Source organism: Glycine max, chromosome 11 (assembly GCF_000004515.6).
Source record: "Glycine max cultivar Williams 82 chromosome 11, Glycine_max_v4.0, whole genome shotgun sequence".
NCBI lineage: Eukaryota > Viridiplantae > Streptophyta > Magnoliopsida > Fabales > Fabaceae > Glycine > Glycine max.
Window position 1 is genome coordinate 27527244 of NC_038247.2, and position 24228 is coordinate 27551471.

At 45.1% G+C, this 24228-nt stretch overlaps 1 protein-coding gene across 1 annotated transcript; it reads left to right on the forward strand.

Moving 5' to 3' along the window:
- Positions 1-10196: 10196 nt before the first annotated feature.
- On the forward strand, positions 10197-11315 carry LOC102665393 (uncharacterized). Its single transcript, XM_006591593.1, has 2 exons — positions 10197-10743; positions 10843-11315. The coding sequence occupies exons 1-2, from the start codon at positions 10197-10199 to the stop codon at positions 11313-11315; spliced, it is 1020 nt and encodes a 339-aa protein (XP_006591656.1).
- Positions 11316-24228: the final 12913 nt, after the last annotated feature.

A 24228-nucleotide genomic window follows, 5' to 3' on the forward strand; every position in this document is an offset into this window, starting at 1 on the left:
AGTGAGGGAGAGCTATTTAGCCACAAAATGTGAGGTCAAGAGGTTGTTTCATGCTAAACAGTCACTATACATCTTGTTTTGCAAAAATCAGATTTTGACCACTAACACTTTTGATGATTTTGAAGTGCCTTCTAGTGTTAAAACTCTTTTGCAGGATTTTCAAGACATGTTTCCATCAAATGTGCCAAGTGGACTACCACCTTTGAGGGGAATTGAGCATCAAATTGATCTCATTCCGGGAGCTTCTTTGCCCAATAGGCCAGCCTATAGAAGTAATCCACAAGAAACCAAAGATATTCAAAGACAAGTGGATGAACTCATTAGCGAAGGTTGGGTAAGAGATAGTATGAGTCCTTGTGCTGTCCCAGTGATTTTGGTCCCTAAAAAGGATGGGGCATGGTGCATGTGTTCCGATTTTAGAGCCCTTAATAACATCACCATTAAAATAGGCATCCTATACCTAGGCTTGATGATTTGCTTGATTAATTGCATGGTGCCTGTTACTTCTCTAAAATCGATTTAAAAAATGGATACGATCAAATTAGGATTAGAGAAGGGGATGAATGGAAAAATGCTTTTAAAACAAAATATGGTTTGTATGAATGGTTGGTTATGCCTTTTGGCCTAACTAACACTCCTAGCACTTTCATGAGATTAATGGACCTTATCTTGAGAGAGTTCATAGGAAAGTTCGTTGTGGTGTACTTTGATGATATTCTTATCTATAGCACTTCACTTGATTTGCATATTGATCATTTAAAATCTGTCTTGACTGTGCTTAGAGAAGAACAATTGTATGCCAATCTTGAAAAATGCATCTTTTGTACTAACCATTTTGTGTTTCTTGGTTTTGTTGTGAGTTCAAAAGGAGTGCAAGTTGATGAGGAGAAGGTTAGGGCTATTCATGAATGGCCTACACCTAAGTCCGTGACCGAGGTAAGGAGTTTTCATGGTTTAGCAAGTTTTTATAGACGATTTGTGAAGGATTTTAGCACATTGGTAGCACCTCTCAATGAAGTGCTCAAGAAAAATGTTGGTTTCAAATGGGGAGAGAAACAAGAAGAAGCTTTCAATGTTCTTAAGCAAAAGCTAACTAATGCCCCCATACTTGCGTTGCCAAACTTTCAAAAATCTTTTGAAATTGAGTGTGATGCTTCAAATGTTGGGATTGGGGCTGTGTTGATGTAAGAAGGCCATCCAATTGCTTATTTTAGTGAAAAGTTAAGTGGTCCTACCCTTAACTATTCAACTTATGATAAGGAGTTGTATGCCTTAGTACGGGCTTTGAAAACATGGCAACACTACCTTTATCCCAAGGAATTTGTCATTCATAGTGACCATGAGTTCCTCAAATATATCAAGGGGCAAGGCAAGCTTAACAAAAGGCATGCAAAGTGGGTGGAATTCCTAGAGCAATTCCATTATGTTATCAAACATAAAAAGGGAAAAGATAATATTGTAGCCGATGCTCTTTCTCGGCGTCATGCATTACTTTCTATGCTTGAAACAAAATTGATTGGTCTTGAATGTTTGAAAAGCATGTATGAAAATGATGAAACTTTTGGAGAAATTTTTAAGAATTGTGAAAATTTGTCAAAAAATGGTTTCTTTAGACATGAAGGCTTTCTTTTCAAAGAAAACAAATTGTGTGTGCTTAAATGTTCTACTAGAAATTTGCTTGTTTGTGAAGCACATGAAGGAGGTTTAATGGGGCATTTTGGGGTCCAAAAGACTCTCGAAACATTACAATAACATTTTTATTGGCCTCATATGAAAAAGGATGTGCAGAAATTTTGTGAACATTGCATTGTATGTAAAAAGGAAAAGTCTAAGGTAAAGCCTCATGGATTGTATGTATACTCCATTGCCAATTCCGGAGTATCCTTGGATTGATTTATCCATGGATTTTGTTTTGGGGCTGCCAAAAACAAGCAATGGTAGAGACTCCATTTTTGTGGTTGTTGATAGGTTTTCTAAAATGGCTCATTTTATTCCATGTGAAAAAGTTGATGATGCTTCCCATGTGGCTGATTTGTTTTTCATGGAGATTGTGAGATTCCATGGTTTGCCAAGGAGCATTGTTAGTGATAGGGACTCTAAGTTCCTAAGCCATTTTTGGAGGACTTGGTGGAGCAAGTTGGGCACTAAATTGTTATTTTCAACCACTTGTCACCCACAAACCGATGGGCAAACGGAAGTTGTTAATAGGACTTTGGGAACATTGCTTAGGACAGTTTTGAGGAAGAACTTAAAAACTTGGGAAGTTTGTTTACCCCATGTTGAATTTGCTTATAATAGAGTTGTTCATAGCACCACCAATTGTTCTCCTTTTGAAGTTGTTTATGGTTTTAACCCACTAACTCCTCTTGATCTTTTGCCTATGCCTAATGTTTCTGTTTTTAAGCATAAAGAAGGTCAAGCAAAGGCGGACTATGTGAAGAAGCTTCATGAGAGAGTCAAAGATCAAATTGAGAGGAAAAATAAAAGCTATGCTAAACAAGCCAACAAAGGGAGAAAGAAGGTTGTCTTCGAACCCGGAGATTGGGTTTGGGTGCACATGAGAAAAGAAAGGTTTCCGGAACAAAGGAAATCAAAGCTTCAACCAAGGGGAGATGGACCATTTCAAGTGCTTGAAAGAATCAATGACAATGCTTACAAAGTTGAGCTGCCCGGTGAGTATAATGTTATTTCCACCTTCAATGTCTCTGACTTATCTCTTTTTGATGCATATGGAGAACCAATTTGAGGACAAATCCTTCTCAAGAGGGAGAGAATAATGAGGACATGACCAAGAGCAAGGGCAAGGATCCACTTGAAGGACTTGGAGGACCTATGTCAAGAGCTAGAGCAAGGAAAGCCAAGGAAGCTCTTCAACAAGTGCTGTCCATACTATTTGAATACAAGCCCAAGTTTCAAGGAGAAAAGTCCAAGGTTGTGAGTTGTATCATGGCCCAAATGAAGGAGGACTAAATGGCACCACTTTGTCTCAATTTTAGAGTGTTTAATTTGTCTAAATAATGGCTCAATCCTTGTAAAGTTGGCTAACCAAAAATATGTTTTGGGTTAATCAAATAAAAGGGCTTTAGTTAGGTTTAGTTCAAGTTGTAATAAGGGCCCAATTGGCAACCTAGGCATCAGCCATTTGGGAGACCAAATGGTGTCTGACTTGATAGCTGTTGGGGGTGACTTTTGGTTGCCATAATTTCAGTTACACTCAGCCATTAAGTTCTTCAATTCCCTAGGTTAATGGCATTAAGTTCTTTTAAATCTAGGTTAGTGGGTCATTACAAAAATCTGATGTAAAGCTTCTATATAAGCTTAACCATTTTATCAATAAACACAAGTTGAGTTTTATTCAGAAAATTAGAGTTTTTCTCTTTTATCTTAGTGAGAGTGATTCTCCTAAATTCTTGAGGGATTCAAGAACACCCTGGCTGTATCAAAGGACTTTCATAACCTTTGTTTGTTGCCCTCGTCGGAAAGAGTGATTCTTTCCTTCCTTTCATCTTCAACCTTGTTCTTTCAAACCACAATTCCAGAAAATCCACTTCTGCCCAGAATTATCTTGTGGCCATAACTCCCATTTTACGCACTCAAATTAAGTGATTCTTGTGCCTAAAATTAATTTCAAAACGATACCTTTCACCTCGTTTTGGAATCACCTCATTTGTAGCCCCGTAGTTTGAGTTATTGCCATTTCTATATTTCTGTCCAGCCACCACTTAACCTACGTTTTACCATCCCATTCATCCATTTTATGCCAAGAACCACCATATTAAGACCCACGAAATTAACCACCTCATTTTCCATCCTTTCCTTAATCAATTGCCGCATTTTCCATCAAGGTTTAATCCTAGACGATCCTAAGTCAGCCCTTGTGCCATGAGGGTTCATATTAGTTCTCATGAGCCTTAGGGTAAATTTCGGGCCCATGGGCTAAGTATGAGCGCACTTATCTATGTACATATTAGGATTTCATTATTTTTTGTCCTTGTATTTAGGGCTCCATAATGTAGGTAGGGTACCCTAGAAATATAGGATTTTTCAGCCCTTGTATTTTAGCGCACCTAGACTAGTTTTGTATTAGGGGTAGTTTTGTAATTTCACATGCATTAAGTGAACATTTGATGTGTGTGTTGGGAAATAAATTTAATTGAATTGGGAGAAGCCCAATCCAATTAAATTTTAGAGGGGGAGGCGAGCATTTGCTTGCTACTCCCCATTGCCACATCATATAGTCACACTTTGTGCATGTCCTTCATGCTTTACATGCTTCATGACACCTAAGCACACTTAGTGGAGAATCTTGGACTTGATCTTGGATTAGTGGGCTGAACCATAACTGAAATTCACTAATCATAATTAGTGAAATTTTGGCTCCACAAAGTCAATTTCAAATTCAAGTGACCTTTGAATAGAAATTCAAATTTCCCTCCAATTTTGTGTGACACTTAGGCTATAAATAGAGGCTATGTGTGTGCATTTTTCCATGTGTTGGAAATCAAACCTCAAAAAGCCAAAGAATCCATTGATGAAGAAGATCCAAGGCCTACAAGCTCCACATGGAGCTACATCAGGTAGCGGCTCTACAAGCGGAAAGGGAAGCAAGAGAGAGGGTGATAGAATCATTGCATGGGGAAGTCATGAAATGGATGGATAGATTCACTCTCACTCTGAATGGGAGTCAAGAACTTCCAAGGCTTTTAGCCAGAGCCAAGGCAATGTCGGATGTGTACCCAGCTCCCGAGGAAGTTCATGGGCTTCTCTATTATTGCCAACACATGGTCGAGCTGATGTCCCACATAATTAGGAACTGTTGAGGCATTTATATTTGTGCTTTGGCTTTGGCAAGATAAAATAATGTTGTTTATTAATAAAAACGAGATTTGATTCAACACTATGTATTTGCTGAAATTTCTGCATGGGTTCAATACTTTGACAACTTATCATCATCATGCATTCATGTTTAGTTCATTGTTGCATTACTCATTGCATTTTGTTCTTTTAGCAGTCTTAGTCAAAAGTAAAGACAATAACCAAAAACAATGAATGCGCTTTATGGCACCCCTATCAAACTAGTGCCAAAACCAAAATCATGAGTGAGATAGAGGAAGTGCAAGAACAGATGAAGGCCGACATGGAGGCCATGAAGGACCAAATGACCTCCATGATGGAGGCCATGTTAAGTATGAGACAGATGATGGAGGACAACGCAGCCGCAGTTGCCGCCACCAGCGTCGCCACTAAGGCGAATCCAACTCACCCATCCGGCATAAACCAAACAAATCATCCACCCATAGATATGGTAGGTCAGGGTGGAGAAGTGTTGAGAAGTATGGGCGGCCCCTGTATGGTGCAAAGTAAGAATTCTTTCCCATTGTACGGCTTGCCACCTAACTATACACCACCCAATGCGATGCATGTGCCTAGCAAAAATGCCAGTCACTTCGTTCCCATTCTCCTTGAAGGCCAGCAACCCCAATTAGGGCATGCACCCTTTGCTCAACCTATGGGAGAAGCCCGCGAAAAGCCCCGAGATCACGCTCTAGGCAAGTTCGAGTCGTACCCTACATATGCCGCTAAGGGACCAGCCTTTGGTGGCATGCCTCAGCCCAATGCCATGGGAGCCCCACAACACTGCTCGCTACAACCCCTACATTTCTCAGTGGGATGACTACCTCCGGCCACAGAAGAAAGAGAGAAATTTGATCTCAGAGAGGAGAAGCTGAGGGCCATAGAAGTGATCAGTGATTATCCATTTGCCGACATGGCGGAGCTATGCTTAGTGTCCGATGTTGTCATTCCTCCCAAGTTCAAGGTGCCAGACTTTGACAAGTTCAAAGGGACCACTTGTCCCAAGAACCACTTAAAAATGTATTGTCGGAAAATGGGGGCATACTCTAGAGATGAGAAACTCTTAATGCACTTCTTCCAAGAGAGCTTGGTCGGGGCAGTGATCACCTAGTATACTAACTTGGAAGCTTCCCGGATCCGTTCTTGGAAGGACTTGATGGCTGCTTTCATCAGGCAGTATCAATACAAAATCGACATGGCTCCTGATAGAACCCAATTGCAAAACATGAGCAAGAAGAAGCATGAATCCTTTAAAGAGTATGCCTAGAGGTGGAGGGATCTGGCAACACAAGTAGCACCCCCCATGATGGAGAGAGAAATGATAACCATGATAGTAGACACATTGACAGTGTTCTACTATGAGAAGATGGTGGGTTATATGCCCTCTAGTTTCACATATTTGGTGTTTGCGGGCGAGAGGATTGAGGTAGGCTTGAGAAGGGGAAAGTTTGATTACGCTGCTGCCGCAAGCACAAGCAATAGGAGGTTCAGAGCGGGTGGAGCCAAGAAGAAGGAAGGAGACACCCATGCTGTGACTTCAACTCCCACATGGCCTAAATCCCAACAAACCCTTCACAATCCCACTTACCAATATTCCCTGCACCAACCAAATTATTCAGCCAACATCGGGAGCCCTCCCAATTCGACGCTCATCCAACAAAGATTGCCCGCTTAACCACAAAGGCCTTCCCCACAAAACTCGTTTCCTGCACAATCTCGTCCCGCCGGTAACACCAATCCAGGCACAAGCACCAATCCGGAAAGGAATTTTCTAGCAAAGAAGCCTGTAGAATTCACCCCGATACAAATGCCATATGCTGACCTACTATCATCCTTGATTAGCAAGCAAATGGCTGTAGTGAACCCTGAGAAGATCTACTAGTCTCCCTTCCCTAGATGGTACAGTCCTAATGCAACTTGCGCCTATCATGGGGGTGTCCTAGGGCATTCAATAAAGCAATGTGTGGCCTTCAAGCGCAAGGTATAGAGTTTGATTGGCACAGGATGGCTGACATTTCAAGAGGACAACCCAAATTTAAGGACTAATCCCCTCACCAGTCATGGGGGCTCGGCAATTAATGCGGTGGAAGAGTGTGAACCTTAGGGGTCGAAGCAGATGGAAAACGTGTTAACCTTTAGGAGGTTCATATTGGAAGCGATGTGCAAAATGGGTATGATTTGCCTTAACGGGGACAAGGGAGATTCTTGTTTGATACATCTAGGGGCACCACACGACGTGGAGACGTGCCCGATGGCGGAAGAGGTTCTATAAGGGGTGATGGATAAAGGCCTAATTGAAGTTTATAGCGCAAGAAAAGGGGAAGGGGATGTGTGCATGCATTTGGTTGATAAGAGCCCGGGCAAGCCCAAGCCATTGGTGATCCACTTCACTAGGGACGTTGCCACACAGAAGCCCCAAGGTTTCCAGCCCGTCCTGGTTACGAAGCCTACGCCTTTCCCTTACAAAAGTGATAAGGTGGTACCATGGAAGTACGCCGCACAAGGGCTCAACAGAAGGAAGGACACATCCGTCGTACTTGTTAAGGATGATCTATCCTCCACTAAGGTCAAAACATATCCGGTACGAGTGGCATGACTCATAGTGGGCAGATCTTTGCACCACCCGAACTACCAGTGCGATCCAAAGACCCAAAGGGGAAAGCAAAGGCGGATGTGGTAGAGAGCGATAAGGCGGACGAGGTCCTAGTTGGAAGGTTTGCCAAGGAAGAGGACGACTTCAGAAAAAATGGCATATCCGCTAAAGAAGCAACTGAGTTCCTAAAAATCATCCAACAGAGCAAGTTCAAGGTAATTAAACAACTAAACAAAACCCCAGCTAGGATCTCTCTGTTGGGACTGCTTATGAACTCCGAGCGTCATCGGGCGCTATTGGTCAAGATTTTGAACGAAGCCCACGTGGCACAAGACATATCTGTGGAGGGTTTCGGGGGCATAATCAACAATATCATGGCCAACAACTACCTCACATTCGCTGATGAAGAAATACCTGTGGAGGACAGGGGACACAACAGAGTCTTGCATGTATCTGTCAAATGTTTGGGCCACATAGTGGCCAACGTGCTTATTGACAATGGCTCTTCCCTCAATGTCATGCCCAAGGCTACTTTGGACAAGCTACTTTTTAATGCATCACACCTAAGACCAAGCTCCATGGTAGTCCGGGCTTTCGACGACAGCCGCCAGGATGTAAGGGGGCAGATCGATCTCCCGATTCAAATTGGACCCCACATGTGCCAAATTACCTTCCAAGTAATGGACATAAATCCTACCTACAATTTCTTATTAGGTCGGCCTTGGATTCATTCTGTTGGGGTGGTCCCGTCAACACTACACCAGAGGTTAAAGTTTGTGGTGGAGGGGCAATTGATTATAGTTTCGGGAGAAGAAGATGTACTTGTGAGTTGTCTTTCTTCTACACCTTATGTGGAGGCTGAAGAGAAGTCCTTGGAAAGGTCCTTTCAAGCATTGGAAGTTGTGAGCAATGCTTACATGGAGTCTCCCCTGGTTCTAAACTCAATGTAATTCATTAGTTCCAACCCTATTGCTAGGCCTAGGCTTTAGGGTTTGCTCCCTATTTGGGCATGTCTTTTGTTCCCACGAAATTATAAATACAAAATCCTTCTTTATTTGATCTTGCACTTTCATCTATTTTCATTTCTTCTGCATATTTATTTTTGTTGCGATTAAATGATACAAATCCAACAATGAGTCCTGTGAAAGTAGTGATGCCGAGGGCCCGAATGTCGATTTTCAGCAGCTAATAAATCGAGCCGAGGATGGGGAAGATGAGGATTGGGGGCTTTCTCCAGAGTTGAAAAGAATGGTCGAGCAGGAAGACAGGGGGGTGAAGCCACACGAAGAGGAAACAGAAGTTGTAAACTTAGGTGTTGGTGAAGAAAGAAAGGAGGTCAAGGTTGGCACGGGCATGTCCACAAACGTCTGAGATGAATTGGTAGCTCTGCTGCGAGACTACCAAGACATCTTCGCTTGGTCCTACCAAGATATGCCTAGTTTGAGTCCCGACATCATACAACATAGATTACCTGTAAATCCTGAGTGTTCCCCGGTAAAGTAAAAGCTGAGGAGAATGAAGCCCGAGATGTCCCTGAAGATAAAAGAAGAGATGAAAAAGCAATTTGACGCTAGCTTCATGGCTGTTGCTCGATACCCGGAATGGGTCACCAATATCGTGCCAGTCCCTAAAAAGGATGGAAAGGTGCAAATGTGCATGGACTATCAGGATCTAAGCTGAGCTAGTCCCAAGGATAACTTTCCTTTGCCGCACGTTGATATCCTCGTAGATAACATGACCAATTTTGCCCTGTTTTCCTTCATGGATGGCACTGGAGAACATGGAGAAGATGACTTTCATCACCCTGTGGGGAACTTTCTGCTACAAAGTGATGTCCTTTGGGCTCAAGAACACTAGGGCAACTTACCAGTGAGCTATGGTAGCATTATTCCTCGACATGATGCACAAAGAGATTGAGGTCTACGTGGATGACATGATTGCTAAGTCAAAGACCTAGGAGGAACACCTTTTCAACTTACAAAGTTGTTCAAGAGGCTACGTAAATACCAATTAAGGTTAAAACCCGCAAAGTTCACTTTCGAGGTCGAATTTGGAAAGTTGCTCGGTTTTATCTTGAGCTATAAAGGGATAGAGGTAGACCCAAACAAAGTGAAGGTCATCCTAGAAATGCCCGAGCCACGCACTGAGAGGCAGGTCCGAGGTTTCCTAGGATGATTGAACTACATAGTGAGGTTCATATCACAACTGACTACCACTTGTGAGCCTTTCCTCAAGTTATTGCGTAAGAACCAGTCTGTCCAATGGGATGATGACTGCCAAGTGGCGTTCTAAAGGATTAAGTGGTGCCTCATGAATCCTCCTCTGCTTGTGCCACCGGTGCCCGGAAGACCCCTTATCCTGTATATGACTATGTTAGATGAGTCAATGAGGTGTGTATTGGGACAACATGATGATTGATGAGTTCGAAAAAAGGGGAACGGGTCGTCTATTACTTAAGCAAGAAGTTCACGGCGTGTGAAATGAACTACTCTTTGCTCGGAAGGACATGTTGTGCCTTGGTGGGGGCTGCTCACCGTCTAAGGCAGTACATGCTGAACTACACCACTTGGTTGGTGTCCAAAAAGGACCCAGTCAAGTACATCTTTGAAAAACCCGCTCTCACTGGATGGATCGCTCGGTGGCAGGTTCTACTGTTGGATTTTGACATTGTTTATGTCATTCAAAAGGCAATAAAGGGGAGTGCCTTGGCAGATTACCTAGCTCAATAGCCCATCAAAGACTTGGACCTATGCATCTAGAATTCCCTGATGAAGACATCATGACCTTGTTCAGGGATGAAGTAGTGGATGAAGATAGGGACAAATGGATTGTGTGGTTTGATGGCGCGTCTAATGCACTAGGCCATGGAGTTGGGGCGGTTTTGGTTTCCCCTAACAAACAATATATACCTTTCACGACTAGGTTGGGTTTTGACTACACAAACAACATAGCTGAGTATGAGGCATGTGCCCTTAGGATCCAAGCGGCAATTGACTTCAAGGTCAAGTTGCTCAAGGTATATGGGGACTCAGCCTTGGTAATCCACCAATTGAGAAGGGAATGGGAGACCAGGGATCATAAGTTGGTGCCCTACCAGGCCTACATCAGGAAATTGATAGAATTCTTTGATGTCATATACTTTCATCACATTCCTAGAGAGGAGAATCAGATGGTCGATTCCCTTGCCACTCTAGTGTCCATGTTCCAACTAACCCCGCACAAGGATTTGCCATACATCGAATTTAGATGTCGTAGCAAGCCTACACATTGCTGCTTGATAGAAGAGGAGCAGGATGGTAAGCCTTGGTACTTCGATATCAAATGATACATCGAAGACAAGGAATACCCACAAGAAGCCTCTGACAATGACAAGAGAATGTTGTGAAGGTTGACAGTCGGCATTTTCCTAAGTGGGAATATCCTGTACAAGAGGAACCATGATATGGTTTTGCTTCGATGTGTGGATGCTAGAGAGGCTGAGAAAATGCTGGTAGAGGTGCATGAGGGATCCTTTGGAACCCATGCCCACGGACATGCCATGGCCCGGAAGATTTTGAGAGTAGGGTATTACTGGCTCACAATGGAGAATGATAGTTGCATCCATGTGAGGAAATGCCACAAGTGCCATGCCTTCGCTGATTATGCCAATGCTCCGCCTATACCTTTGAATGTCTTAGAAGCACCTTGTTCATTCTCTATGTGGGGTATGGACGTGATCGGAGCTATTGAGCCCAAGGATTCAAATGGACATGGCTTCATCTTAGTCGCCATTGACTACTTCCCCAAATGGGTCGAAGCAACTTTGTATGCTATTGTGACTAGGAGTGTGGTGGTTAGGTTCATCAAAAAGGATATAATTTGCCAGTAGGGGTTGCCTATGAAGATTACCACTGACAATGCCACCAATCTGAACAACAAGATGATGAAGGAAATGTGTGAGGATTTCAAGATCCAACACCATAATTCTACGCCTTACAGGCCCAAGATGAATGAGGCAGTTGAGGCTACTAATAAGAATATCAAGAAGATAGTTCAGAAGATGGTTGTATCATACAAGGATTGGCACGAGATGCTCCCCTTCAGTTGCATGGTTATCAAACTTTAGTGCGCACATCGACTGGGGCAACCCCTTTCTCTTTAGCGTATAGGATGGAGGTTGTGCTCCCGTTTGAGGTAGAGGTTCCTTCTTTGAGAATTCTAGCCGAATCGAGGTTGGAAGAATCAGAATGGGCCCAAGCTCGCTTTGATCACTTGAATCTTATAGAAGGTAAGAGGTTGGCCGCCATGAGCCATGGATGACTGTATCAAAGCCGAGTGAAGAATGTTTTTGACAAGAAGGTGCGCCCGTGCAAGTTCAGTGAGGGAGATCTTGTCTTAAAGAAAGTATCACAGGCTCAAAAGGACCACAGAGGGAAGTGGGCTTCGAATTATGAACGACCTTTCATTGTGAAGAAGGCTTTTACGGGAGGAGCGTTGTTGCTTGTGAGCATCGATAATGAAGAATTGCCTTCGCCTGTGAACTCTGATATCATCAAACAATATTATGCATAACGCCTAAGGCAGCTTGAAGGCTCAACACATGACTATTCCCCGAGGACTCATTAGGTTCTTCAAGTCTTAAAATCTTTTGTAAACCATAATCCCAACATTAATAAATGTGGTTTAATGATTTGCATCTCAACCTCCTATGTTATGTCTTTTACTTCTTATTGTCCTTAAGAACATAGACTCTCAATCTTGCCCACAGAATCGGGAGCCATTTGGCTCAATCAGCGGGTTGCCATAAGCGTTCAAGTAAAAATTGAACACAATAACACCTGTTTAATTATTGCATTTAAAAGTTCAACCATAAACATGCATGCATTCACATCTTGTCATTTGGGATCCTGCGAATCGGAGGATGAATGAAGAGTCATTTTGAGTGATGGTCAATACCACAACAATTTGAGACAAGGGTAAATAAAAGGTAATGCAGGCATTTTGTGGTATTGCTTCACATTTGTTGCATGATGCCACTTCCTTTGTCTAAGCTTAGGGGCAGGTACAAACAGGTGCTAGGCCCATGATCAATCGATCATCATCATGCGTCTGACTAAAGACGTTAAAGAAGCACTCCTAGGAGGCAGCCTAGTATCTCTAATTTTGCTTTTTAAAATTTATGCTTTTTACTTGTTTGTTTTCTTGAATTATATCTTAAATTCACCTAAGTTTATATGCAACTATAGGATTTTAGCAAAAATATATATATATATATATACATAACAAGGAACAAGCACCTTTTTGCAAAGGCTTTTGCAAAAGAAAAAAAATAATTAATTAGCTCACCTGGGCGAGCGTGTCTGACGCAAAAATTTAAAAGGGGGGAGGGGTGAAGCCATTTTCACCCCTATTTCTTCCCCAAAACTCAAAATCACCAGCAAGCTTACGGGAGTCCCTCTTGGCAGCAGCCCCAAGCTTCCATTGCACCCTTTTGCTTTCATTTTTTGCATTTTCGTTCATCTCCTACTAGTAAGTACCATCTCCCTTTGAATTTTGGCTTTCCATTGTGGTATTTTGATGTTCTGGTTATCATGTTCTTTGCAAATTTCATAAGACAATTTATTTGTGAACCCATGCTTTGATTGTTTGATTGGGGGCTGCAAGGGGTGGCCCTAGGCCTACCTTTGATCCAATTATGGATCGGCATGTCATATTATTCTCCATTCCTCATTTTTACATGCTTGAACATGCGCCCACCAACCGTTCGATGAAATGCCACAATGACCATTGCGTGTGTTGTTGTGAAATTTGAATTGTGGAATGAGTTTGTGCATGTACAGCCGTCATTTGGAAGGTGTGGACAACTTAGGTTGTTAGATTGAAATGACAAGAGCATGAGTTAGGCATAGAAATCTAAACTTTGTCTTGGATACAAAATGTATGAATTACATAAATGTGCGATAGTGATTGTTTGGATTTATAATAATAATTGAGCTTGCTACACTATGATAGGCACCTTGTGTCTAGGTAACTAAAATGCTTTTCGAAAGAATATATATATATATATATATATATATATATATATATATATATATATATATATATGTGTGTGTGTGTGTGTGTGTGTGTGTGTGTGTGTGTGTGTGTGTGTGTGTGTAATAAAATGATATAGCGATGTATGGTTGTTTTCTAATTGCACGGTGAGGCTTGCATTTGGTAAAAAGAGAAATGTGCACTCTGAAGGCGTGTAGTCCTTTGAAGGTGAAGGCGTGTAGCCCTCTGAAGGTGAGGGCATGTAGCCCTCTGAAGGCGAGGACGTGTAGTCCATTGAAGGGGAGGACGTGTAGACCACTGAAGGTGTGGATGTGTAGTCCTCTAAAGGTGAGGGCATGTAGCCCTCTGAGGTGAAGAGGTGTAGTCCTTTGAAGGTGAGGACGTGTAGCCCTCTGAAGGAGAGGACGTGTAGTCCTCTGAAAGGGAGGACGTCTAGTCCTCTGAAGGCGAGGGCGTGTAGCCCTCTCAAGCTGAGGACATGTAGTCCTCTGAAAAAGAGGACGTCTAGTCCTCTAAAGGCGAGGGCGTGCGGCTTTCTGAAGGCGACGACATGTAGTCCTCTAAAGGGGAGGATGTGTAGTCCTCTGAAGGCGAGGACGTGTAGTCCTTCGATGACGAGGACATGTAGTCCTCAGATGGCCTGGACATGCAGTCCTCTGATGGCGTGGATGTGTAGTCCTTTGAAGGTGAGGGCGTGTAGCCCTCTGAAGGTGAGGGCGCGTAGCCCTCTGAAGGTGAGGGCATGTAGTCCTCTGAAGACGAGGACGTGTAGTCCTATGAAAAGGAGGAAGTGCAGACCTCTGAAGGTGAGGGCATGTAGCCCTCTGAGGTGAGGGGGTGTAGTCCTCTGAAGGTGAGGACGTGTAGCCCTCTGAAGGAGAGGACCTGTAGTCCTCTGAAAGGGACGAGGTGTAGTCCTCTAAAGGTGAGGACGTGTAGCCCTCTGAAGGATAGGACGTCTAGTCCTCTGAAAGGGAGGACGTGTAGTCCTCTGAAAGGGAGGACGTGTAGTCCTCTGAAGGCGAGGGCGTGTAGCCCTCTCAAGCCGAGGACATGTAGCCCTCTGAAGGCGAGGGCTTGCGGCTTTCTGAAGGCGACGACGTGTAGTCTTCTAAAGGGGAGGATGTGTAGTCCTTTGAAGGCGAGGACGTGTAGCCCTCTGAAGGTGAGGGCATGTAGTCCTCTGAAGGCGAGGACGTGTAGTCCTCTGAAAAGGAGGACGTGTAGTCCACTGAAGGGGAGGACGTGTAGACCACTAAAGGTATGGACATGTAGACCTCTGAAGGTGAGGGCATGTAGCCCTCTGAGGTGAGGAGGTGTAGTCTTCTGAAGGTGAGGACATGTAGCCCTCTGAAGGAGAGGACGTGTAGTCCTCTGAAAGGGAGGAGGAGTAGTCCTCTGAAGGTGAGGACGTGTAGCCCTCTGAAGGAGAGGACGTGTAATCCTCTGAAGGCGAGGATGTGTAGTCCTCTGAAGGCGAGGGCGTGTAGCCCTCTCAAGCCGAGGACATGTAGTCCTCTGAAAAAGAGGACGTGTAGTCCTCTGAAGGCGAGGGCATGCGGCTTTCTGAAGGAGACGACGTATAGTCCTCTGAAGGGGAGGATGTGTAGTCTGTTGAAGGTGAGGGCGTGTAGCCCTCTGAAGGTGAGGTCATGTAGTCCTCTGAAGGCGAGGACGTGTAGTCCTCTGAAAATGAGGACGTGTAGACCTCTGAAAGTGGGGACGTGTAGTCCTCTGAAAGTGGGGATGTGTAGTCCTCTGAAGGTGAGACCGTGTAGCCCTCTAAAGTTTAGGACATGTAGTCCTCTGAAAGCGAGGGTATGTAGCTCCCTAAAGATGATGGCATCTAGCTCTAAGAAGATGAGGGAGTGCAGCTCTCTCAAGGTGAGGACGTTCAGCCCTCTGAAGGTTAGGACGTGTAGTCCTCTGAAGGTGAGGACGTGTAGCTCTCTGAAGGCGAGGACGTGTAGTTCTCTGAATGGGAGAACGTGTAGCCCTCTGAAGGCGAGGACGTGTTGTCCTCTGAAGGTGAAGGCGTGCAGCCCTCTGATGGAGAGGACGTGGAGTCCACTGATGGCGATGATTTGTAGTCCTCTGAAGGTGAGGGTGTGCAGCCCTAGGATGGCGAGGACGTGTAGTCCTCTAATGGCGAGGGTGTGAAGCCCTCTAATGGGGAAGACGTGTAGTCCCCTGATGGCGAGGACATGTAGTCCCCTGAAGGTGAGGGCGTGTAACCCTCTGATAGTCATGGCATGTAGCACTTTGAAGGTGAGGACGTGTAGTCCTCTGATGGTGAGGACGTGTAGTCTTCTGAAGGCGAAGGTGTGCAGCCCTCTAAAGGCGAGGACGTGTAGTCCTCCGAAAGTGAGGACGTGTAGTCCTCTGAAGACGAGATCGGGCAGCCCTCTGAGGTGAGGAGATGTAGTCCCTGAAGGTGAGGACATGTAGTCCTCTCTAGGTGAGGAATTGTACTCCTCTGACGGGGTGGATGTGTAGTCCTCTGATGGCCAGGGCGTGCAGTCCTCTGATGGCGAGGACGTGTAGTCCTTTCAAGGTGAGGGCGTGTAGCCCTCTGAATGTGAGGGCATGTAACCCTCTGAAGGCGAGGATGTGTAGTATTCTAAAGGGGAGGACATGTAGTCCTCTGAAGCTGAGGATGTGTAGTCCTCTGAAGGTGAAGGCATGTAGCCCTCTGAGGTGAGGAGGTGTAGTCCTCTGAAGGTGAGGACGTGTAGTCCTCTGAAGGAGAGAGTGTGCAGCCCTCTAGGGTGAGGACGTGTAGTCCTCTGAAGGGGATGATGTGTAGTCCTCTGAAGGCGAAGACGTGTAGGCCTTTGATGGCGAGGACATGTAGTCCTCTGATGGCCAGGGTGTGCAGTCCTCTGATGGCAAAGACGCGTAGTCCTTTGAAGGTGAGGGCGTGTAACCCTCTGAAGGTGAGGGCATGTAGCCCTCTGAAGGCGAGGACGTGTAGTCCTCTGAAGTGGAGGACGTGTAGACCGCTGAAGGCGAGGACGTGTAGTCCTCTGAAGTGGAGGACGTGTAGACCTCTGAAGGTGAGGAGGTGTAGTCGTCTGATTGTGAGGGCATGTAGCCCTCTGAGGTGAGGAGGTGTAGTCCTCTGAAGTTGAGGACGTGTAGCCCTCTGAAGGAGGGGACATGTAGTCCTCTAAAAGGAAGGACATGTAGTCCTCTAAAAGCGAGGGCGTGTAGCCCTCTCAAGCCGAGGACATGTAGTCCTCTGAAGAAGATGACGTGTAGTCCTCTAAAGGCGAGGGCGTGCGGCTTTCTGAAGGCGACGACGTGTAGTCCTCTAAAGGTGAGGACGTTTAATCCTCTGAAGGTGAGGGCATCTAGCCTTCTTAGGTGAGGAGGTGTAGTCCTCTGAAGGTGAGGATGTGTAGCCCTCTGAAGGAGGGGACGTGTAGTCCTTTGAAAGGGAGGACGTGTAGTCCTCTGAAGGCGAGGGCGTGCAACCCTCTCAAGCCGAGGACATGTAGTCCTCTGAAGGCGAGGGTATGCGGCTTTCTGAAGGCGACGACGTGTAGTCCTTTGATGACGAGGACATGTAGTCCTCAGATGGTCTGGGCGTGTAGTCCTCTTATGGCGAGGATGTGAAGTCCTTTGAAGGTGTGAGGGCATGTAGCCCTCCGAAGGCGAGGACGTGTAGTCCTTTGAAAAGGACATCGTGTAGACATCTGAAGGTGAGGACGTGTAGTCCTCTGACGGTGAGGCCGTGAAGCCCTCTAAATATAAGGAAATGTAGTCCCCTGAAAGCGAGGGCATTTTTCCCTCTGAAGGTGAGGGCGTCTAGCCCTATGAAGGCGAGGGAGTGCTACTCTCTCAAGGTGAGGACGTTCAACCCTCTGAAAGGTAAGGACGTATGGTCCACTGAAGGCGAGGACGTGTAGTCCTCTGAAGGTGAGGACGTGTAGCTCTCTGAAGGCGAGGGCGTGTAGTCCTCTGCATGGGAGGACGTGTTGCCCTCTAAAGTCGAGGACGTGTAGTCCTCTGAAGGTGAGGGCGTGCAGCCCTTTGATGGCGAGGACGTGTAGTCCTCTGATGGAGAGGGTGTGAAGCCCTCTGATGGCGAGGACGTGTAGTCCCCTGAAGGTGAGGGTGTGTAGCCCTCTGAAGGTGAGGGCATGCAGCACTCTGAAGGCGAGGACGTGTAGTCCTCTAAAGGTGAGGACGTGTAGTCTTCTCAAGGGGAGGGCATGTAGCCCTCTAAGGTGAGGAGGTGTTGCCCTCTGAAGGTGAGGACGTGTAGTCCTCTGAAGGTGAGGACGTGTAGTCCTCTGAAGGGGAGGACATTTAGTCCTCAAAAGGCGAGGGCGTGCAGCCCTCTCAAGGCGAGGACATGTAGTCCTCTGAAGAAGAGGACGTGCAGTCCTCTGAAGGCGAGGACATGTAGTCCTTTGAAGGTGAGGGCGCGTAGCCCTCTGAAGGTGAGGACGTGTAGTCCTCTGATGGCGAGGGCGTGCAGCCCTCTGATGGCGAGGACGTGTAATCCTTTGAAGGTGAGGGCGTGTACCCCTCTGAAGGTGGGGGCATGTAGCCCTTTGAAGGCGAGGACATGTAGTCCTCTGAAGCTGAGGGAGTGTAGCCCTCTGAAGGCAAGAACATGTTGTCCTCTAAGGTGAGGGCGCGTAGTCCTCTGATGGCGAGGGCGTGAAGCCCTCTGATGGCGAGGATGTGTACTCCCCTGAAGGTGAGGGTGTTAGCCCTCTGAAGGTGAGGGCATGTAGCACTTTGAAGGTGAGGACATGTTGTCCTCTGAAGGTGAGCACATGTAGTCTTCTAAAGGTAAGTGCATGTAGCCCTCTGAGGTGAGCAGGTGTAGCCCTCTAAAGGTAAGGACGTGTAGTCCTCTGAAGGTGAGGACGTTTAGTCCTCTGAAGGCGAGGGCGTGCATCCCTCTCAAGGTGAGGACATGTAGTCCTCTGAAGAAGAGGACATGCAGTCCTCTGAAGGCGAGGACATGTAGTCCTCTGAAGGTGAGGGCGCGTAGCCCTCTGAAGGTAAGGACGTGTAGTCCTCTGATGGCGAGGGCGTCCAGCCCTCTGATGGTGAGGACGTGTAGTACTCTGAAGGTGAGGGCCTGTAGCCCCCTAAAGGTGAGGGCATGTAGCACTTTGAAGGCGAGGACGTGTAGTCCTCTAAAGGTGAGGATGTGTAGTCCTCTGAATGTGAGGACGTGTAGTCCTCTGAAGGCGAGGGCGTGCAGTCCACTGATGGCGAGGGCGTGTAGCCCTCTGAAGGTGAGGGTACTAGTACCTATCGCAACCCACCCTTTTGCGGGCGAGCGAGGCGAGGCTCATGGGTGCGTCTTCCAAAGGAGGAAAATGCGCGGAGTCGCCACCAACATTTATTTGTTGAAAACATCGGAAAAACCTAAGGAAACTGGTCATGAAGAATATTCCAGATTCGGGAGTTGTATTTACGTTTGAGGAAGGTATTAATACCTCCCATGTTTGTCCCAAAGGGCAACAGCCATAAATTAGAATTGTGTGAAATTGTGTACCTAAACTTTTATTTTATTTTTTATTTTTGAGGTCGACAAAAGCGAGGCACTTGCTCCTACGTACCCTCCATCGAAGAGGAAATCAGACCTACGTAGTTCTTTCTTAAGGGTGAATCAAGCGATTCTTTTTACTTGGAATGTGGTCTTTTTAAGGCGTTGGACCTTAAAAATGATCCATTTTTACTTGGTATGAAAAACTGAGGTATTGAACCTTAAAATCCTTTTTAGTGATTTTCGCGGACGAGCTTGACTTTGCGAGTTGATTTTAGCCTTAGTTTCACTTTAGTTATTAGTCAATTCAATTAAGAAAGAGAAATCCCAAAGAGAAACGTCCGATTGATTTTTATTGCGTTATTTTACTAAAAGATATATTTTGATTATTATATTATTGTTTTAACCTCTTTTTGTTTTCCAACGTGGTTACGGCATGACCGAACGATCGGATTTCATTTTAACAGAAATTAACGGATATTACAAATCAAATGATCGGTGGAATTTTAGTTTATTTTTTTTATTAGGCGAGAAAATGACTTAAGTAAATGGCTGAAGCACATCAAAAGGGGGTACGGAAAGTAAATGAAACGAGAATAAAAGTACACGAAACAAATGAGGACCACCACGGGTACATAGAATGAATTGAAAAGTTCGATTTCGGGAACTTACCGGTTGAAGACCGCAGAACGATGAAGAACGAACAACGAACGACGAAGAACGGTTGAAAATCTTCGCGAAATCACCCACGGAAACGTTACGGAAGTGCCTCAACTTGGATTTTATTCACGGAAACAATTTTCCTCACCAATTTCAAGTGATTACGAAATGCCAAGAAGGCTGAACCCCTTCCTTCTTCACTCCTCCCTCTATTTATAGCAAAATAGGAGAGGAGCTTGCCACCCAGCTCGCCCAACCGAGCTCAACTCGCCCAGGCGAGCTTGGTTGCTTCCTCCATAAGCAACCGCCTTCTGGAGGAAGAATCTGGAAGGCCCAAGTGGGCTTGGTTGCTATTTGCACCCTTTTTTTTACTAAATACACCCCCTTTGCTTTTTTTGGTGATTCTTTTTCCATAACGTTACGAAACTTTACGAATTTCGTAACGATACTCGTTTTCTTTCCGTAAGGTTACACAACCTTACGGATCATGTAATTACTCCTTTTTTAGCTTTCGAAAAGTTACGAAAACTCATGGATTGCGTAACAATGCTTCCTTTTGATTTTCGGCATGTCTCGGAACTTGAGGTATTGTGCAACAAAGGGTGCCAAGTACCTCGAAGCAGTTAACCAAAGGTTGCATGTCATCAAACAATAGTCCCCGGATGAAATTAGGGTATGACAGTTGCCCCTCTTTACTTACCTTTTATCGGAGATAAGAGGAAAGCAAAGACAGAACACTGATTTCGTCCGTCTTTGCCCTTTCCATGATTAGTCTATGACGACTTTCGTCTCTCCTTCTTCTTTCTCTGCACAACACAAAACAAACACAAACAACAAAAAATACCAATAACATAATATACACATATACACATGTTTGGCGAAGGAAACGATCGGGAAAATAACAAAGAACCACATTTCCCAGTCACCGAAGGCTTCGCGCTTGATGGTGGAGGACGCATGAACAGCGCTAGGCAATCAATTCATGGGTCTCCCAACTTGATGGTGGAGGACGCATGATCAGCGCTAGGCAATCAATTCATGGGTCTCCGAATAAGATTTGAGGGTGGAGGATAGGCAAACAACGCTAGGCAATCAATTCGCGGGGCTCCAGACTCGATGGTGGAGGACACATGAACAGCGCTAGGCAATCAATTCATGGGTCTCCGAACAAGATTTAAGGGTGGAGGATAGGCGAACAGCACTAGGCAATCAATTCGCGGGGCTTCAGACTCGATGGTGGAGGACACATGAACAGCGCTAGGCAATCAATTCATGGGTCTCCGAACAAGATTTAAGGGTGGAGGATAGGCGAACAGCGCTAGGCAATCAATTCGCGGGGCTCCAAACTCGATGGTGGAGAATGCATGAATGACAATCAATTCATGGGGCTCCGAATAAGATTTGTTGGCAAGACTGAATGGTCCACCAGGTTTTTTCACCTAAAAAGGCAAACATGCTTTTAGCCAAGAAAAATAAATCATTTCATGAGAGCACCATATCTTAGAGAAACAATATACCCATGCCAAAAAGTAATTTTCCTGGTAACCAAAAATGAAGGGCAGGATGTCAACATTTAGCTTTTAAATGAACATTCAGGGGAAACATCGGGTCAGACTGAAACTGGGAATAAAATCACTCATAGTGTATAAAAACTCACACAGGCAAGTGTTTTACCCTAATCCCCAAACCATAACTGCACCATGACTTTATTTTGCACATGACTTTCTATCGAACCAAAAGATCACACGCATGATCACGGATCAATAGGATTTTCTCGAGGGTAGTGTTTATGGAGAGGAAGCTGGGTGTTTCGGTCTTTTCCTCTTTGTTCATGTGGGGCGGGATATCACCAGTTGAGAGCGACTTTGAATGGCAATCCCAAAGAAAGAACCACTTTAAAAATGGGTTTTCCTTTGCCGGCAGTCATTTACCCTGCCGAAAATTTATCTGGTTGGAAGATCTTTTGTTCTCTTTCCTGATTTCCTGTATTGATCGGGAATTATTCTGTTTTTCCTCCGATCTTTTTTCTTTTTTTACTTTCTTCCGATCTTCGATCGGGAATCCTTCTTTTCCTTTTCTTTTCTTTCTTTTCATTTCTTCCTTTCCGAGCTTTGATTGGGAATTCTGATTTTAGCATTCGTTATTCGCTCTCCCTTAAGGAGATTCTGTTGTCCTTTTCTTCGGGGGAAAGGATGAGGATTATTTTCATGGGCCAAGGTTCAAAGTAGCTTAAGGTTGTGTCTCAACATGGTCTTTTCATCGTGCGAGCCCGATTTTGATATCTGGGGCAAAACAAATTCGTGTGTCAAGGTGTCGGTCTCGGGTTGAATTTTCATATTATTTCCACGAGGCACGCGTAACAATGATGATTTGGAAACAACGTGCAAAATTAGTCATGGCCAGAGCTACGTGGGTACTCAAGCATCCAGTTTATGGCATCGTGATACTAAGGCTTGGGATTTAGACAAGTAGACCCAATATTTCCAAATTATGTTCTTTCATCAGTTCAACGAATCCATCCATTCTCATCTCGGTTATTCTGGAAAATAATCTTAGCGTCAGTCTCTTGTTTCCAAAAGATATGTTTGCTCTCTACGAATGATTTATGCTTCCTATGACCATAACATGCCGACCTTCGAGGTCTTTCTTTCTCTTTTTCTTTTTTTGTTTTATTTTTTCTATGTTTGCAAAAACTATACATCCATCATTATCTATGAGAAAAAACTTTCTCTTTGTACACCTACATTCCTATACACGACAAACTTTCCCTGTATACACACGCATTAAAACTCTTTCTCTTTATATCAACACGGTCTATATACAAACTCTATTCCTGTTCAAAGATTTATTTTTCGTTTTTTTTCAACATACACTCGTGGATTATACAAAAATTTAAGAATTTCTTTTCACACCTTATTTACACACACACAAGAATTTCTTTTCACACCTTATTTACACACACACAATAATTTCTTTTCACAGATTTTTTACACTCACACAAAATCCTTCCATACATTTTTTTCTTTTACATATATAAAAACTCTTTTCTTTTCTTCATAGATACACGACATTTGTTCACAACGCCTCTTTCTTTTTCAATTCTTGGTGTTACCATGATTTTTGTTCATTTTATTTTTAGGACGACGTTCCAAAAGGAAAACTCTACAAGGTTCCAGAATTTCAATAAAACATTATCGACAATAACGAAGTAAGTCCTAACGCAACAGTCCAAACAAAACGTATGCACAAAACAAAAGATAATCGAAAAAACAAAACAAATGTTAGTCCCTCAAGTTATATAAAAAATAAAATGATATGTAACATAAAAGAGAATATGAATCTGGGGATCTCCTGGTCATGTGGCTCCGCTCCCTCCCAAGAAATCGAGTAAATCTGTCATCTCCTCATCCATGCGGGCCTCATCTGCATCGCCGGGAGCCTCTGAGGGTGCCTCCCCTGCTTGGGTCTCAGGCCAATATCCGGGCCATGCAACCTCTGCCCTGAACTGATCTGGAGTAGGGCATGCAAAAGGAGCAAAACCCTGGCTCTGCAAACTGAGGCTGAGCTGGTAGAGACACTCATGGGTCCGCACCTGCCCCCTGTGGTTGGCCGTCTGCTGGCGAACCAAGTGCTGTAAATACCACTCCATGCCAAATGACCCAGCTGGATCAGCCTGATGAGGTGGTGGCGATGCGTCTGCGGCCTGCGGTGCATCACCCTGCGCCTGTCTAGGCGTGCAATATTTCTCAATGAAGGCCCGGGTGATCGGCGGTCAAATCACCTTACTAGGTGTGACGGGAACCCCGAATGACTGACAGAGGCCCGTGATCAACGCTGGAAACCCCAGGGCCCTGTTAGACTTATCTGGGTCTAGAGGGTGCCTGGTAGGTGGCATACCTGCAAATAAATAAATGGCGTCAGCGATCAACTGAGCCACATGGACGCTCATCCGTGTCAGGATGGCATACACCAGCTGACACTTCGGCAGAGGGAGGTCGGAGTTATGATCGCTGGGCAGGACATTGCTGAGCAGCAACGTCATCCACATCTGAGTCAAGGTGGTCATACTAGTGTGCATGATCCGCACCCATCTCCCGGCAGCAGTCCGGGCAAAATCTTGACCCGGTATGCATAACAGCTGGGCAATGGCCTCCTCGTCAAATCCATCGGCCCAGTTCCTTCTCTGACTATACTCGAACTCTTGGCCCTCCTCTAACACTAGCGGGTCTCCGAGGAACTGGCTGAGGGCATCTACATCAAAAGGGATCCACTAGCCTCTTACCCATGACCGCATGTCCCACCCGCCCTCCTCCGTGGGCCAAGCATTGGCGTAAAACTCTAGGACTACATCCGGGTCAAACTTAACCATGGGAGTTGATGCAATCCTACCCCGCAAGGGCATTGGCTAGAAGACTCCAAGTAGATTGGGCTAGAGATCCAAGGAAAGGCCCTAGGGTTCTCATGAGCCTTAGGGTAGATTTCGAGCCAATGGGCTAAGTATGAGCCCGCTTATCTTTGTAAATATTAGAATAGGTTATTCCTTCGTCTAGGCCTTGTATTTTGGCCATTCTAG

Coding starts and splice junctions, on each gene's coding strand:
- LOC102665393 (XM_006591593.1), top strand. CDS start 10,197: ATGCATCTAGAATTCCCTGATGAAGACATCATGACCTTGTTCAGGGAT. Junction 10,744..10,842: donor GATAGAAGAGGAGCAGGATG/GTAAGCCTTGGT, acceptor GAAGGTTGACAG/TCGGCATTTTCCTAAGTGGG.